The sequence below is a fragment of the Eucyclogobius newberryi genome, unplaced genomic scaffold, assembly GCF_026437365.1.
Source record: "Eucyclogobius newberryi isolate DKJ021-1_F unplaced genomic scaffold, fEucNew1.0.hap1 SCAF_14, whole genome shotgun sequence".
Lineage (NCBI taxonomy): Eukaryota > Metazoa > Chordata > Actinopteri > Gobiiformes > Gobiidae > Eucyclogobius > Eucyclogobius newberryi.
The window spans coordinates 22,057,849-22,071,936 of NW_027315768.1; the positions used below are offsets into that span (position 1 = coordinate 22,057,849).

General features: G+C 41.6%; 2 protein-coding genes across 4 annotated transcripts; both read left to right on the plus strand.

Annotated features, from left to right (window-relative positions):
* Positions 1-1,463: 1,463 nt before the first annotated feature.
* On the plus strand, positions 1,464-7,606 carry etv5a (ETS variant transcription factor 5a). Of its 3 annotated transcripts, none has more exons than XM_072445003.1 (11): positions 1,464-1,615; positions 1,775-1,865; positions 1,958-2,005; positions 2,193-2,243; positions 3,519-3,642; positions 3,720-3,947; positions 4,055-4,347; positions 5,433-5,495; positions 5,603-5,841; positions 5,955-6,062; positions 6,181-7,606. In XM_072445003.1, the coding sequence occupies exons 1-11, from the start codon at positions 1,568-1,570 to the stop codon at positions 6,409-6,411; spliced, it is 1,524 nt and encodes a 507-aa protein (XP_072301104.1). In that variant the 5' UTR covers positions 1,464-1,567; the 3' UTR covers positions 6,412-7,606. The 3 variants fall into 3 exon arrangements, with proteins under 3 accessions (XP_072301104.1, XP_072301105.1, XP_072301106.1); XM_072445004.1 differs by having other exon boundaries at positions 5,955-6,056; XM_072445005.1 differs by lacking the exon at positions 5,433-5,495 and having other exon boundaries at positions 5,955-6,056.
* A 4,911-nt stretch (positions 7,607-12,517) lies between these two features.
* On the plus strand, positions 12,518-13,608 carry rbm44 (RNA binding motif protein 44). The gene is made up of 4 exons (XM_072443930.1): positions 12,518-12,730; positions 12,848-13,199; positions 13,266-13,324; positions 13,410-13,608. Exons 1-4 carry the CDS (start codon positions 12,609-12,611, stop codon positions 13,606-13,608), a joined length of 732 nt encoding a protein of 243 aa, XP_072300031.1. The 5' UTR covers positions 12,518-12,608.
* Positions 13,609-14,088: the final 480 nt, after the last annotated feature.

Below are 14,088 nucleotides of genomic sequence, written 5' to 3' on the forward strand. Positions count from 1 at the left end.
TTTTACGCTTCAGTACATTTCCACTTGCGTAGGCCTGGCCCTTCACATGCAGCTCCGCGATGAGAGTTGAAAAAAAAGTGAATGAAGTCCAGCCATTCATAAAAATAGGTCTGTGCCTCGCTGTGATTGGCTGCTGAGAACCATGTATAATTGATGCACTCTGAGAGCCAATTGGCTGCAGTGTAAACAGACAGGCGGTTTGGGCCAATCAGAGGCTGTCTCTGCGCGCAGCTCGAGCCTGGGGAAAACTGGCACGGACCATTAGCCAAAAGCTCAGTCAAGTTTTGTGAGTCGACAGAGGCGCAGCAGTTTATCACCGCGCACCAGTCCCGCTCCGCACAGCCGCGCGACTCTTTTGGATTTAACTTCTGCATTTCTCGGGCCAGTGGACACGGTAGGCTGCAGCATTTTACTGGAACACAAGCTCTGATTTGCGCACTGAAAAAGCCTATATTTTAGTGCTACAGACTTCAAACGAGTGCACGCCATATTTTCATAAAGATGTTTATGCTAAAGCGACCATTCTCGGCCGTGCTATTTTGTAGGAGGATGAGAGCTTTACATCGCTTACAGTGATTTCTCTGACCGGGTCAGCGCGAGGTGTCGCCGCGGTCAGGACATGGATTTTATGAATGGACCAGACGTTTCTTTCCTCCCCGTGTTTCCACACGGATCGAGTTTCACTTCATTGAGAAAAACAAGAGACGGGAGGCGGTGGGGGAAGGGCGTGTGAGGGGAGGAGAGAGGGCCCGTGGGGGGGTCGCCCCCCCGGGGGCCCCTCTGCTGTTTGAAGTGTTAAAGAAGTTTCAAGGAAATCTGTGCGTGCGATCGAAAGCTCCGGGATGACAAGCACCGCAAAGTCTGTTGACTTCACGTTCTGGCAAAGACGACAACAAAGCAACAGTTTTCCTGTAGTTTTCTTTGCGTTAAAGACAGTTGTAGTCGATCTCTGCCCTGCTCCTCAGTGACGCAGTTTGCTCCTAAAAGTGGAAAAGCACTGGCTCTGCTCTTCTTGTGGTCTAATTGGTACAGTGAGCTCTAATGGTATAAACTCTGCGCCTGTAATCATTGCCCAGCAGCGATCCTTTATTCGTCATCCATTATCTGAGAGCAGTGAGTCACTGTGCCGCGCAGAGAGATGCGCGCAACTATTTAGTTGAAAAGCAACTTTTTTCTCTCTGACTTAATGCATCCGTAACGTTGCCCACACTTCAGTTCAGAACAGTTCAAGTTTACATGTTATTTCAGTAGTTTAGTCGTCTCCTGCAGGATGCTGTGGAAAGTAGTGCACACAGATGGTCCGTGCGTGAGGCTTATGTAACCGCGTTATGTGCTGTAAACATGCTGGTGCTGACACATAGTGGCTTTTAGTTTAAAATTGAGGCATCTATTGAATGTTTTTATCATATTCAGATTATCCTAATGCGTCTGTAAATGTGTATCTTTGCTTTATCTACATGGTGTATCTAATGTGGTGACCCTTCTGTTTTCCAGTGATCCAAAAGTTGGCCCAGGTGGCTCTGTTGCCCCTCCCCTTACAATCAAACCCCAGGCCATTTCTGATATCATGGATGGATTCTATGACCAGCAAGTTCCTTTTATAATCCCACCCAATGTAAGTGGACGCACAGATGCCCTGCACATCTTCACACACATGTTTAAATGTCAGCGTCATTGAGGAAGTGCAGCCTCTACATGGTCTTCTGTGCATGGAGTGACGTCTTCCGATAATTGGAGCTCTGGTCTTAACATGTCTTCATCTTTCTTCGGACAGCACAAGTCGTGCGTGGAGGAGCCTCACAACAGACCTCTGAATGACAGGAAAAGAAAATTCGTCGAGACTGAACTTGCACAGGACACAGAAGGTTTGGCGTTATTATTTTTTGGTTTGGATTGTTTATTTGTGTAGTTTTTTTTTAATAGTATTTTAAATTATTTTTTTTTGTGGCCTTTTCAGAACTTTTCCAAGACCTCAGTCAACTGCAGGAGATCTGGATAGCTGAAGGTAATTACTTTTTCTACTTTTTAACGTCAGAAATGGGTTGAAGAGAAGTGATTGAGGGGGGAAAAAGCAAAAGAAAATATATATATATATATATTTTTAATTCATAATTTGAGGGGGGGAAAACACAACACAACAAAAACATCAGTTGAAGTGTATGTAAATGTTGTCATTTGTATGTGTTTCACAGCTCAGGTTCCAGACGATGAGCAGTTTGTCCCAGATTTCCAGTCCGATAACTGTGAGTACCTTGATGCTTTTACTAATTGTTTCTCTCCACTCTTGCCTCACCCATAACATCTCCTCACACGTTGACTTCGCACAAAGCTGTTGAGTTCAGTTCGGAGCAGGCCATTGCTTCCCTCTCCTCCATTTTGAGTGTAATCAGCCGATTGGCACGGGGCATCACATGAGCCCAAGTTCTAATCTGATTTCACACTTTCCCGCACTCAGCCACTGTAGCCAGACCCACTGTAGCTGCTAGATTCCAAGGCGCTGTGCTGCCCCTCTGCCCTGCGTTTATTACAGGCTGAAAGATAAGAGGATCCTTCCACAGAGGGTTTTTGTCCACTGCTGTGAAATATATTTTAGATTATGCTCAGTATGTTGTTTTATGGCCACTGGCCCCTCTGTTGTCGTCTGCATTTTATCTGAGCTTCAGTGCGTAGGAGGAGAAGGCTGGGTGTGGTGGTGGTGGTGGTGGTGGTGGTGGTCTATGTTTTGTGTTGTAATCCATAAGATGCTGAACCAAACTCTGGTCACGTGTTTGACAACTTGTTTTTGTCAGGAAGCATTTACCAGTTCAGACATTTTCATTGCTTCGAGCTTAAAATCTGTCTATTGTATGTGGCTAAATTGTTTTTTTTTTGAACGGCAGACGACTCTCGCCGGAGTCCACATTTTATCGCAGAAATTGTGACTCGTTTTGGATTTTGTCCCCGTTTCCTCCCCTCTCCATGTGAAAAGCCTAACTGGACCCTCACGTGCCCATTGTGCGCCCTCTTTAGTCCATCAGTGCCCCAGGTGATTTATTTGGCCTCAGCTCCTCTGTGCCAGGGGATCCAGTTTCTGCCTGGCTATTATGTGGCGCCCCGGAAACTGCAGCCGATAGACGGAGCACTGCAGAGAGTGTCTAATGGTTACAGCATGGGAGAAAGAAAATCATTCAGCACCATTAGATTACAGCGCACTGATTCATGGATATTGGTATTGGCTTGCCCTAATGGGAGGCAGACGAGCAGTTTGATAGCTTTAGTGTGTGCTGTGCAGTTAGGATCATGCTACCTAACAGTGGTGGATGGATGTTGTTTTCAAAGGCCAGAGTCGACTGTCATTAATGCTCAAGACAAATAGCTGCTAAGTGTCTCTGCCAGTCGAGGGAATACAGACACTGTCCATGCCTCCATTTGTCCATCAGTTCAAGATGTGGTTAAGATAAGCGTGCACTTCTGTTTATGGCCGTGGTTCTGAGCTTCATCTAATGCACTGCACTGTCTGTTGTTTTTCCTCAACATAGTGATGTTTCATGGCCCTCCTCCCACCAAGATCAAACGAGAGCAGACCCCGTCCAAAGATCTGTCTCCCTGTCGCCAGGACAGGAGTCCCATGCCCTACGCAGAGAAGTGCCTTTACAGCTACAGGTATGTTGCGTCTGCATTTAACCCTCGACTCATATTTAAGAAAAGCTTTATATTATAACTTGTCTCCTCACCCACAGTGCCTGCGACAGGAAACCCTCTCCTGGGTTCAAGCCATTAACGCCTCCCTCCACCCCAGTGTCTCCATGTGGGACGTCCAACACACTGAGGGAACAGAGCCCCCCCACACACCAACATGGGCCCAGTCCCAACCCAAGGCCCGCACAGCAACCCCCAAACCAGCAAGCACTCCACAGCCTGCCCTTCGCTGTCCCCTGCACGCCTATAAACCAGGATGCAAACAACAGGTCTGTGTCTGCTTTCAAAATCACAGTTATGATCTCAGATTTCCTGTACTATAAAAATATACGTATAGGATAAAATAGTAACATGCCTTGTGTTCTTGTGGTCTTAGGTTTCAAAGGCAGATGTCAGAGCCATGTCTACCCTTTGCCCAGTCAGAAGGGCGCCCACAGTTCCTCCCACAGCCCCCCAGCAGCAGCGCTCTGCCCCGGGACAGCCGGCCTCCGTACCATCGGCAGATGTCTGAGCCTTTGGTGGCTGTACCTCCACAAGGTTATAAACAGGAGTTTCTGGACCTCCGGTACACAGAGCAGGGTGTTCCCACTATGGCCACACGTCCCCAACAAACGCCCTTTCACCCAATCAGCATCAAGCAAGAGCCGCGGGACTTCTGCTTTGATTCTGGTGAGTGCCATAACATAAAGGAAACTTTGTGTTGTCTTAATGTTGATCTTAGAGAAGGTCGTGTTTATGCGAGCCAATTACACCGGAGTGTGACTTTAACACCAGCATCAGCACACAGGCATAATCGACCTCATTCCACCAAAGCTCGGCCACAAAAAGGAAAGTGGGTCTTGTCGTCCTGCCTAAGCTTCACAGGCACTAAATAAATGGGTTAGCCAGCTAGGTGCAGGAATCTTCACTGAGCCTCCCTGGAATAGATCCAGGCCCCTGACCTGAGGCACAGAATGTTAAGTGTAAAATGTCCAGTGTTTTCTAGAAAGAGTTACTTATTAGTATGTTCAGTGGTATTTGTATGTATCCAGAATGACTCGCATTAGTGTACTGCATACAGTGGTATTTGTTTGCACATAATAATGAAAAAGTGAGCCTGGTTTTGCGTTGTTTGATCTGAACGCCCACACACCCATCTGCTGTTCGCTTTGCCTCGCTTTTCCTAGAAATTCTAGTACTTTTTAATCTTTGCTTTGGCACTGGGTTTCATTTACATTGCTTTCTGCCAGGTGGCTGCTGACTAGTAGTGATGTAATAACAAATCCTCTTAGCTTCTTATGGCCTTTAAATACGCACGTCACAAATGTCTAGCAGCTCTAAGATTGGTTGCTCTGGGCAACACGTTGGGCTCAGAAAACCCAGTATTTGACCCTTGTTAAAATACAGTGTCTTTTGGGTCACGATGTCCTGTAGACTTCCCTAACGTGAGGTCAATAAAGAGCAGCCACTTAGAGATTTGATTGATGTCCATTTTTATCATTGGTTAGGAAACAGAAAGAGTTTCAGATGATTGCAACCCCTGAGGGTGAGGACTGGTCTAACTCAATTGTCATTGAGATGTAATATTGAGCCCGTTGGGCTAATCCTATTTAAGGGCTCGGTCAACATTCAAAGGATGATGGGCACTGTTCCTTTTACCCTGAAAACTAGGCGTCTGTCCTGCTTAAAAATTAACATTGCTATGATAAGGTTGTGCTGAACTGCAGATGCAATAATTGTCTACATTCTAAAAGGTCCTTTTTTTGATTTTACAGAAGTGCCTCAATGTCAGTCATCATTTGGGAGAGCTGGGAGCTTCTATCAAAACAATCAAGAAAGTAAGTTGACACATGCGTAACTAATTGGACAATGTTGGTCATATAGACTTTGGGAAGACTGAAACAAATCACACTAACAATGTCGGTCTTCATTCTTGTTGTTTCAGACTTCTCTTTTGACAGAGATTCTCAGCTCTATTTCGATGACACCTGTGTCGTCCCTGAAAGGCTGGAGGGCAAGATCAAGCAGGAGCCGTCAGTGTACCGGGACGCCCCCCCATACCAGCGCCGCGGCTCTCTTCAGCTCTGGCAGTTCCTGGTCACTTTATTAGATGATCCAGCCAATGGGCATTTCATCGCCTGGACGGGTCGTGGCATGGAGTTCAAGCTTATAGAGCCCGAAGAGGTTGGTTTATGCACCATTTTATACAATATTTATTCTATTAAACCCAACCATAGAGTTAAAAAGTGGTTTTCTCGCTGACCAATGCACTGATACCATTCACTTTTGCTTTCCAGGTGGCTCGTCGCTGGGGCATCCAAAAAAACAGACCAGCTATGAACTACGACAAACTAAGTCGCTCACTGCGTTACTACTACGAGAAGGGCATCATGCAGAAGGTAAAGGCACGTTGAGTTTTTTGTTTTGTTTCTCACAATTCAAATGTGATTCAAACTATGCATATAGTTAAAAACCTTTCTTGCCACCTTCCCCTCTAATTACACACGGCGCTTGTGTTTTCAGGTGGCCGGTGAAAGGTACGTGTACAAGTTTGTGTGCGACCCAGAGGCGCTCTTCTCCATGGCTTTCCCCGACAACCAGCGGCCCAACCTGAAGGCCGACCCGGACAGCCTCCCAGGTCTGGACGACGACACCGTCCCACTCACGCACTATGAGGACGCCGCCCCCTATCTGCTGGAGGGAGGGGAGCAGTGCGTGGCGGGCCTGCCTTTCCAAGAGGGCTATGGCTACTGAAAGGACACTGTACATGAAGACTCTCTCTATGCTTGAACTACATGAGCGACATGCGTTTTGAAAATACATGTCTGGCTCGCTTTCCTCCCCGGACACCTTGGCAACACTGTCCCAACTAAACGAACGAACGAGGGAGGGAGGAAACCGCAGAGGATCAACATAGTCCTGCTTTTACACATAAAGCACGGAGCTACTGTTTCCATGGAGACCAAAAAAGCGAGGTCCAAGGTCTTTCTAAAAAGCTGTCCAATTTTATTTTTATTTTTCCTCGGTAAAAGACTGCGAGAATTGTTACATTTTTCTTTACTGTGGCAATCTGCTTTAATGAAACAATCAAGAAATTTCAATATGGGATGAACTTTACAGCACTACTTATACGGTTGCCTTTTGGTCCCTCGATTTCACATTGTTTCTGGAAATCCACTGTAAGGGCTTTAAAAGAGGATTGTCCTACTCTCCATATAGAAATACGGTCCCCACTAAAACCATGTTGTATTTCTGTAGATATTTGCTTTGAACATTTGCCATGTGTGTGCGTTTTTTGTTTTTATTACTCGGAGCAAACGGTTCTGGGATGTCACTGTATTTCACGCTCTAGTTGTAAGTAAATGTTCGGCTTGTAACATGGACACAATTGAAACTGCTTTTATTTAAAGTAACAATAAGCAATAGTCTCCTTGCATCTTTTTTCCCCATTTACGCCAGATTAAAAAAAAAAAAACACCACCCAGTTAAAGGCTGATCCAAAATCACTTTTTTTCAAACATACTGCGATCAATGTAAATGACAGTTGCTCCTTTGTTGTATTTTGTGTGCGTGCTTTGAGTTTTTCCTCTGCATTGTACATGTATACACCAATGTACCACAGGAGCAAAAACATTGCATGCAAAATGAAATTGTTGACTTTTTTTTCCCATAACAGAATGGATATTTTTATGCCATCTTTACTTTATCAACAAGAAGCTTCTATTTGCATGGCGTCACCAACATATCGCTTCACAGTTTTTGGACAAAGGAGATATTTGTGATATTCTCTGCAACTTTTTGTGTTTCCCGTTTCTCGGTCGGGGCAAGGACAAACTATTATAAAGTATATATTTTTGCTATAAGGCTGCATTTGTTTTCATGTATAAGCTATATAGTTCTGGCTCTAAAGAAAATGTACCTTTTAAAATAAACTAAATCTTGATCCTTATGCGACTGTGGGTCTATTAGTGGCGCTTGTGTATCAGACATAATATATCACAAACATCATATTTAAATATTGTAATACATAATCTACTAAACTATTATGTTAAGCCTGCAACTTGCAAAAATCACACTTGGTTATATGACTGTGAAACTCAAAAATTGATTTTATTGACAAGACACTGACACAAAATCCAATACAGTAATGGCAAGTGAAGTTGTGGTAATCATTTATTTGTTCAGGGACAGTGCACCACAAAAACAACCAAGACGATGTCATTAAATAGATGCTGATGCCAGTTTATTGCATGAATTTACACTGGTTTTCCACAAGCAGGTTGATGTTAAAAAAACAAATAAAAAAAACAGAAGACAGACATTTATACGCGGAGGAACAGCTATTACATACTGTAAGTACTATGATGAAATAGATTTGAACTATTTTAAGTACATGAGGTCTGAACAGATCTCGTTCTGCCTTGAACTACAGAGTATCTGGAATTCTATCTATTCAATCTAATGGAATCATTAGATTGTTACAGGTTTTTTCTTTTAAATCACACTTGCTTGCAGTCTCCTTGCTGTTCTTATACTGCTGAGTTTGTTATCCAGTCGGCAAGGTACAATAAATGCTTCTGCACGCTCCACTGCCTGTGGTTCTAGTGTGTTTCATAATTTTCCCTCCCGTCTGCAGTCAGCCTGCGCCTCTGCTCTGGTCTGGCAGGAATGCTGCTTGACCTGGCTCATTTCTACAGTCACATGCTTCTCCTGGATTTCTGGGTGAATAATTTCTCAATCACTCTCACAGTTAGGAAGTGTATGGCCTATATACCCATCTTGTGAATGAAAATAAAACTCCACTATTTTGTATTAACCTACATGAGAGAAAAAGTTAAGAAAAAATAACCCAAACTAAAACATAATTGAAATATTCTTCAAAGGCAGTAATTAAATAGTTTACTTGGAATTTCCTAATTCACCATTTTGCATATGGCTTTTATGTCAATTTGTAACATCAACATTTTCACTAGTACGATGATAAAAGGAGGGCAATTTATTTGTAATACATTATTATTATTATTATTATGGTTATTATTAAAGCCCTCAACCATGTCAATAGATCATCCCGATGAACGACCGCCCTCTGGTGGACAGGATCTGACATTACAAAATGACGCACAGGCTTAAAGGTTAAATACATGTATTATATTAGTGCTTAATGGTGAATTATAAATTATGAAACAAAGGGGTGTGTGAAGTCAAAATATACGACAGCGTTTCTTTGTATTTATCTAATGTTTACCCTATATTTTTTATAGTTAAAAAGTGTATTTTTATTACCGTATTGCTATTAGCTGCATACCATTTTACCTTTATTGTTTTTGTTACGTAGACGATGTCGAACACACTGCTTCAGTTTTAGCCACAGATTTACCACACTAATATTTAATCAAGTAAGTGTCTTTAAAATACTGCCTTCAAGACGTGAAGTTCAAGTTATTGAAGTGAAAGATACGTTTTTTGTTCAAAACAATTGAATCCTGCCCTCATTCGACAACACCAAAGTTGGCGTTAGCAACACTCAACTTTCAGGATTTAGATGTAAGTATCTGATAATGTTGCTAGGTTTATCTCTTAACTAATAACTGTGTTATTTTAACGTGACATACATGTTCATTAGTGTGGAGTTGCTCGCGTTGGCTTTATCTTGTTAGTTACTTTACGTTAGGTTAATGGCATTAGCAACGTGCTAACATCTAACAGGCTAATTTAGACCTCCGTTTTCCCAGACACGCCCACACACTGCTCACTTTTGTACAAAACAAAATCCATGAGACAGATTTCTGAAATTACAACAAAGTCTTCGTTCACCCGAACATGTTTAGGGCAATGAACATGATGCCAACCATGCCACCGCAGGTAAAGTACATGAGTGAAATATAACATATGTTTACGTTGATGATCGCTGGGTTTCACCACGTGCCACACGTGGTCTTCTAAAACTGAATGATACAAGCATGTACAATAATAACATGTGTTTGTTGAGAGTGTAGGATCTGCCCATTAAGTCAAGAAATATTGACTTTCTTTCAGACGACATGCTCTTGTTTGCATTGTACTGCCAACCAAGCCCTATATGCAAGTAATGTAAGCCAAGCGTGCCTGCTGCATGAGCATCCCAGAAGGCCTGCACCAACACTTCATCCACAGCAGCCCTGGGCTGCCAGTGAACATCCAAGTAAGTCAAAAACAACCAATTCACAATCAAACACAGAACTGAAATCATGAGAACCAGGGAGTATGACTAGGCCTGTCACAAAAACACATTCTGAACTGTGATATATTGCTATCATGGTGATATTAGAACTACTTTATGCCACTAAACCCTGGCATAATAGTTAGAATCACATTGCAAAATAACCTTTTCCAGCAATAATAGATAGGTGGATATGGTAATTATTGTGACAGGCCTTGGTATGAAGAGAATAAGCCTGCATGCATTTTTATTCTTTTCCTTTCTTCTTAAAACAGATGTGAGGAGTGCGGATAGGACTGTTTATCTGAGGGCGTCTGTCTTTTGGTTGGTATATGAAAACATCTACCTGGCTCTAACTGATTCTAAGCTTCTTGGCTGGTACCTTGCCCTCGCTCCTGAGGACCGAAAGCTTATTCAAGGTATTTCAAATTTAATTTGGACTGTTAATGCATTAACTCATGCAATTAATCATAGAGAATTGATGCATTAATCATGAATTGACGCAGATTAATCTGTTTTGGCCAAACATGCCCTTGAGCAAAGGAGGACGGCACAGTAGCAGAGTTGTAATCACACTGTTAAATTAAAAGACTAAAAGATCAGGTCCACAACTAATTGTAAATTGCCTTCTCTGTTTAACCTGTGCACCTAATGTTAAGCCCAATTTTTAAAATAGTCCTTTATTTCAATGAAAACACAGCTGTACATACTTCTATGGAGCCTTTTGAACAGATTAGGAAAAGACAAATCTTGTTCCTATTCAAGGTGCACAATGTAACTTTGCTAATAATTGCCGGCTACGTTCTTGTCTCTATGGAAATGTTATTTCTTTGCCTGGAATGTTCCAATATGGCATTAAATGTTTAGATCTTGCAATCAAAATCAGAAATGTCCATGATAAAACACAATAGAATAGTACTTATGCTTCAGTCAGTTGGAGCTGAATGTTAAATTTGGAGAACTGTATTAATGAATTTCACTGATCACAATCTAAAGCTCTTCTGCTGCTGTCCTGTCCTCTTTTCCCTTTTCATTCTAATAACTGAGATAACACTTAAGTAGTGAATATATGTCTGATTCAGTGATATTACAGACAGTAAATGTGAATGAAACAAACAGAAATTCTGCGCACCGCCGTTATCAAACGCTAATTAGACTTGCAGTGAGTTAATCTGCTGTATTTAATGTCTTTAAATTGAAAACCTTAGCGCTTTGTTTTTAAAATATCCCTGAGTGGATTGAGACTAAATAAAAACTCCCAAAGAGCTAAAAAGCTCCTGTTTGGCGGAGGTCAGGCTGCTCTGGCACGTACTGCGCAGGAGCAGCAGAGAAAAGTCTGAGCCCTTCAGAGAGTTCACTGAAAAGAGGGAGTTTCATCAGCAGTTGTGTTTACGAGCGAGGAGCGGCGGAGAGCGATACGACTTTGCTCCTTTGAGTGAACCATAGACGCTGAGAGATCTCGAATTGAACATTACACGCTTCGCAATATATATATATATATATATATATATTAGGCTCACATTAACGTAAACATGCTGTGCAATTAATCATAATTAATCAAATTTAAAGTGTGAATGTGATTTTTAAAGCACTAGTTATAAAATAATTAGTTGACAGCACTAATTATAATATAAAGCTTATAGTTGTACTACAGCAGACACTTTTATAATTCATCTAATGAAGTGCTGTTTTGTTTTCTAGATGGAGGAGGTTTTCACCAGTTCCTAAGGAAGCATTCTGCCTTGGAGCTATCAAGGCACCATGTTTATGTGAAAAGTATGTTTTATTTTTATACTTTAACATACATGTGCTTCATAATTATGTATTTAATTTTGAGTTTGATCAGCAAAAGCTGCAGAATAACACAGCTAAAACTATTGAGAATTTCTTTGGATTAATGATGTGGTCCAAGGGCGGGACCAAATGATAAACTGTGTGTAATAATTTTTTCTTTCCACTTCTCAAGAGTTGAGAGAGAAAGTTCCTCTGTATAGCAATAGTGCCAACTGTTACAACCATCATCAGGGCCATCTCCACACAAGTTACTGCTGCCCTGCATCGCAGAGAATGGACCCTGAAGTACAAGCGGCAAGTTCACTCCTGAGGAATAATAGGGCTGTACACAAAATATCTATGCTGCTTTATATCGTTACTTCTTGGCAATGCGCATATTGATACAGAGATACTGTATCGCAATAGACTACTTAGTTATAACATACATTCATTATAACGGAAAATAAGCAGGAATTGGAGTGCTGCACTGGGTTAAAAACTTACACAAAGCAGGTGCTCATCTGACCAGTAAGCTTGGATTCTTGTAGCGATGATGAAGATGCCAGAGACACTATGATTTGCAGTGAATTTATGTATAGTGATCACACCAACGTGCTTCGACTATTGACAAGTCTTCACCAGCCCTGATGAAGACGTGTCTTTGGGTGGTGGGAGGAAGCTGGAGAGATCCCACAGTAACACAGGAAGGACATGCAGACAGAGAGATCATGGAAAATCAAACCCATGATCTCCTTATTGGGAGGCGAGAGCTCTTAACTGCTCTGCCACCCGTGAACTAATATAGTAATATTATATTATTTAATATAAAACCATTATTGTTATTAATAATTTCATGTTAATTTCCACACGTCAATGAGAAACTGTAATATCTTGTATGTTTTCCATATTATTCAAGCATATATATTTTGTTGTCTCAATCGATGTTTTGTTTCTGTAGCTAAGTGAACTAACATGGCCGATGGTGAACCCTAATGGTGATTATTATGGATTTAAGAACCCAGAACAGTTTACTAATTTGTCTTTGGAAGTGGAACTGGAAAAGCAAACACAAGGAGTGAATCCTCAAAGTACTGCGTTTGAGTAAGTTTAGTTGACATTTTACATTGCTGCATTCATTAAAAAATACTCCTTGATGAGTAAATATACTAATGAACTTTATTTTGAACATGTTTGGCTGAATTTCCCTGATCTTCATAGCAGTATCGGCGATGCCATGACACGGCAGTCAGGACATGAAACTAGTCAGAATGAAGACTTCTACAGCATCCTGGAGGCAGATCAAAGCATTGTGCTGTGTGTCCCCAATCAAAGTCCTGACACTTCTCAGATTAACGCCGGAGAATTGATCTCTGAAAATGAAGCTTCTAGCATGGAGTCTATCATTAGATCTACTGAAGACAGGTCCACCCCTGTCTGTGCCCGTCATGTCATGGTTGGCACTGAGCAGACAATGACTATGTCTGCGCTGAGCCAAACTGATCCCCAACAAATGACAGACAGGCATCTCAATACAGAAGTTTACATGTCAGACCTGGACTATCTCACCAAGGTAAATTTAAATGAAACTCATGAAGTTAACGGAACACTTCCATACAGCACTATTGTTCTCTGATAGGAGTTCATTGCAATCAAGACTGAAAGAGATGAACTATTAGAGAAAGTCAAGATGCAAAGGTAATGCTCCATATTTTATCAATTCAAATTCTCTTTGTTTCGTAAACGTGACGGACTTGTTATTCTTTGTCTTGTACTGTTTCAGAATCCCCTCTCCTCTCGCAAGGATTGTAAATGACCTCAAAAAACTGGAGACAGACTCTAACAAGATGAAAGAGAAGATCTTATCTGGGATTCCTCTCCAGGATCTCAAGCCTTTTTCTCTTGACGAAGGGGAAACTGACAACTCAACAGTTACAACGGTGGGATGCAGTACTAGAATAAAGAAAACTAAATCATACTGACAAATACGTGTATTTTCTTCCAGATGATAAGTGATATTCAGAAGGCTTCTGCCAGGTATGTCATACAGTGTTCTCAGTCTTGTGCATTTTTATTTATCTTATTTTTGTTTATTCTATTGTCTTTTTCTTTGCAGTTCTCGTCAGCAATGTGACCCAATGAATGAAATCCCTGTTCCTACTTGTGATAACAACAACCCACAGGCAAGTTTACTGGATATTTAAAAATATTTAACTTACAATTGTACTTTTCAAATTTAAATGTAAACTAACACTATTCCTAGGAGAGCGAGATTGCAGATTCTTCTAAATGTGACTCCAGTAAAGCCAAGAAGGCAGTCGCCCGAGTCTCAAAGGAGAGCGGCACAAACCAAAGAACAGACCAACAACCCTCAGGTAACTTTAACTGTAACATCGTAATTTACTGCATGTATTTGGCACAGGTCTTAAACATTTATTGGGTTGATTTTGAAAGATGCGCTC

What these genes read in the sequence shown, in the direction of transcription:
- etv5a (XM_072445003.1), top strand. Translation starts at nt 1,568, where the DNA reads ATGGATGGATTCTATGACCAGCAAGTTCCTTTTATAATCCCACCCAAT. An exon ending in CTTTTATAATCCCACCCAAT is followed by an intron (nt 1,616 to 1,774) that starts GTAAGTGGACGC and finishes TTCTTCGGACAG; the next exon opens with CACAAGTCGTGCGTGGAGGA. An exon ending in AGATTTCCAGTCCGATAACT is followed by an intron (nt 2,244 to 3,518) that starts GTGAGTACCTTG and finishes TCCTCAACATAG; the next exon opens with TGATGTTTCATGGCCCTCCT.
- rbm44 (XM_072443930.1), top strand. Translation starts at nt 12,609, where the DNA reads ATGGTGAACCCTAATGGTGATTATTATGGATTTAAGAACCCAGAACAG. An exon ending in CCTCAAAGTACTGCGTTTGA is followed by an intron (nt 12,731 to 12,847) that starts GTAAGTTTAGTT and finishes TGATCTTCATAG; the next exon opens with CAGTATCGGCGATGCCATGA. An exon ending in ACCTGGACTATCTCACCAAG is followed by an intron (nt 13,200 to 13,265) that starts GTAAATTTAAAT and finishes GTTCTCTGATAG; the next exon opens with GAGTTCATTGCAATCAAGAC.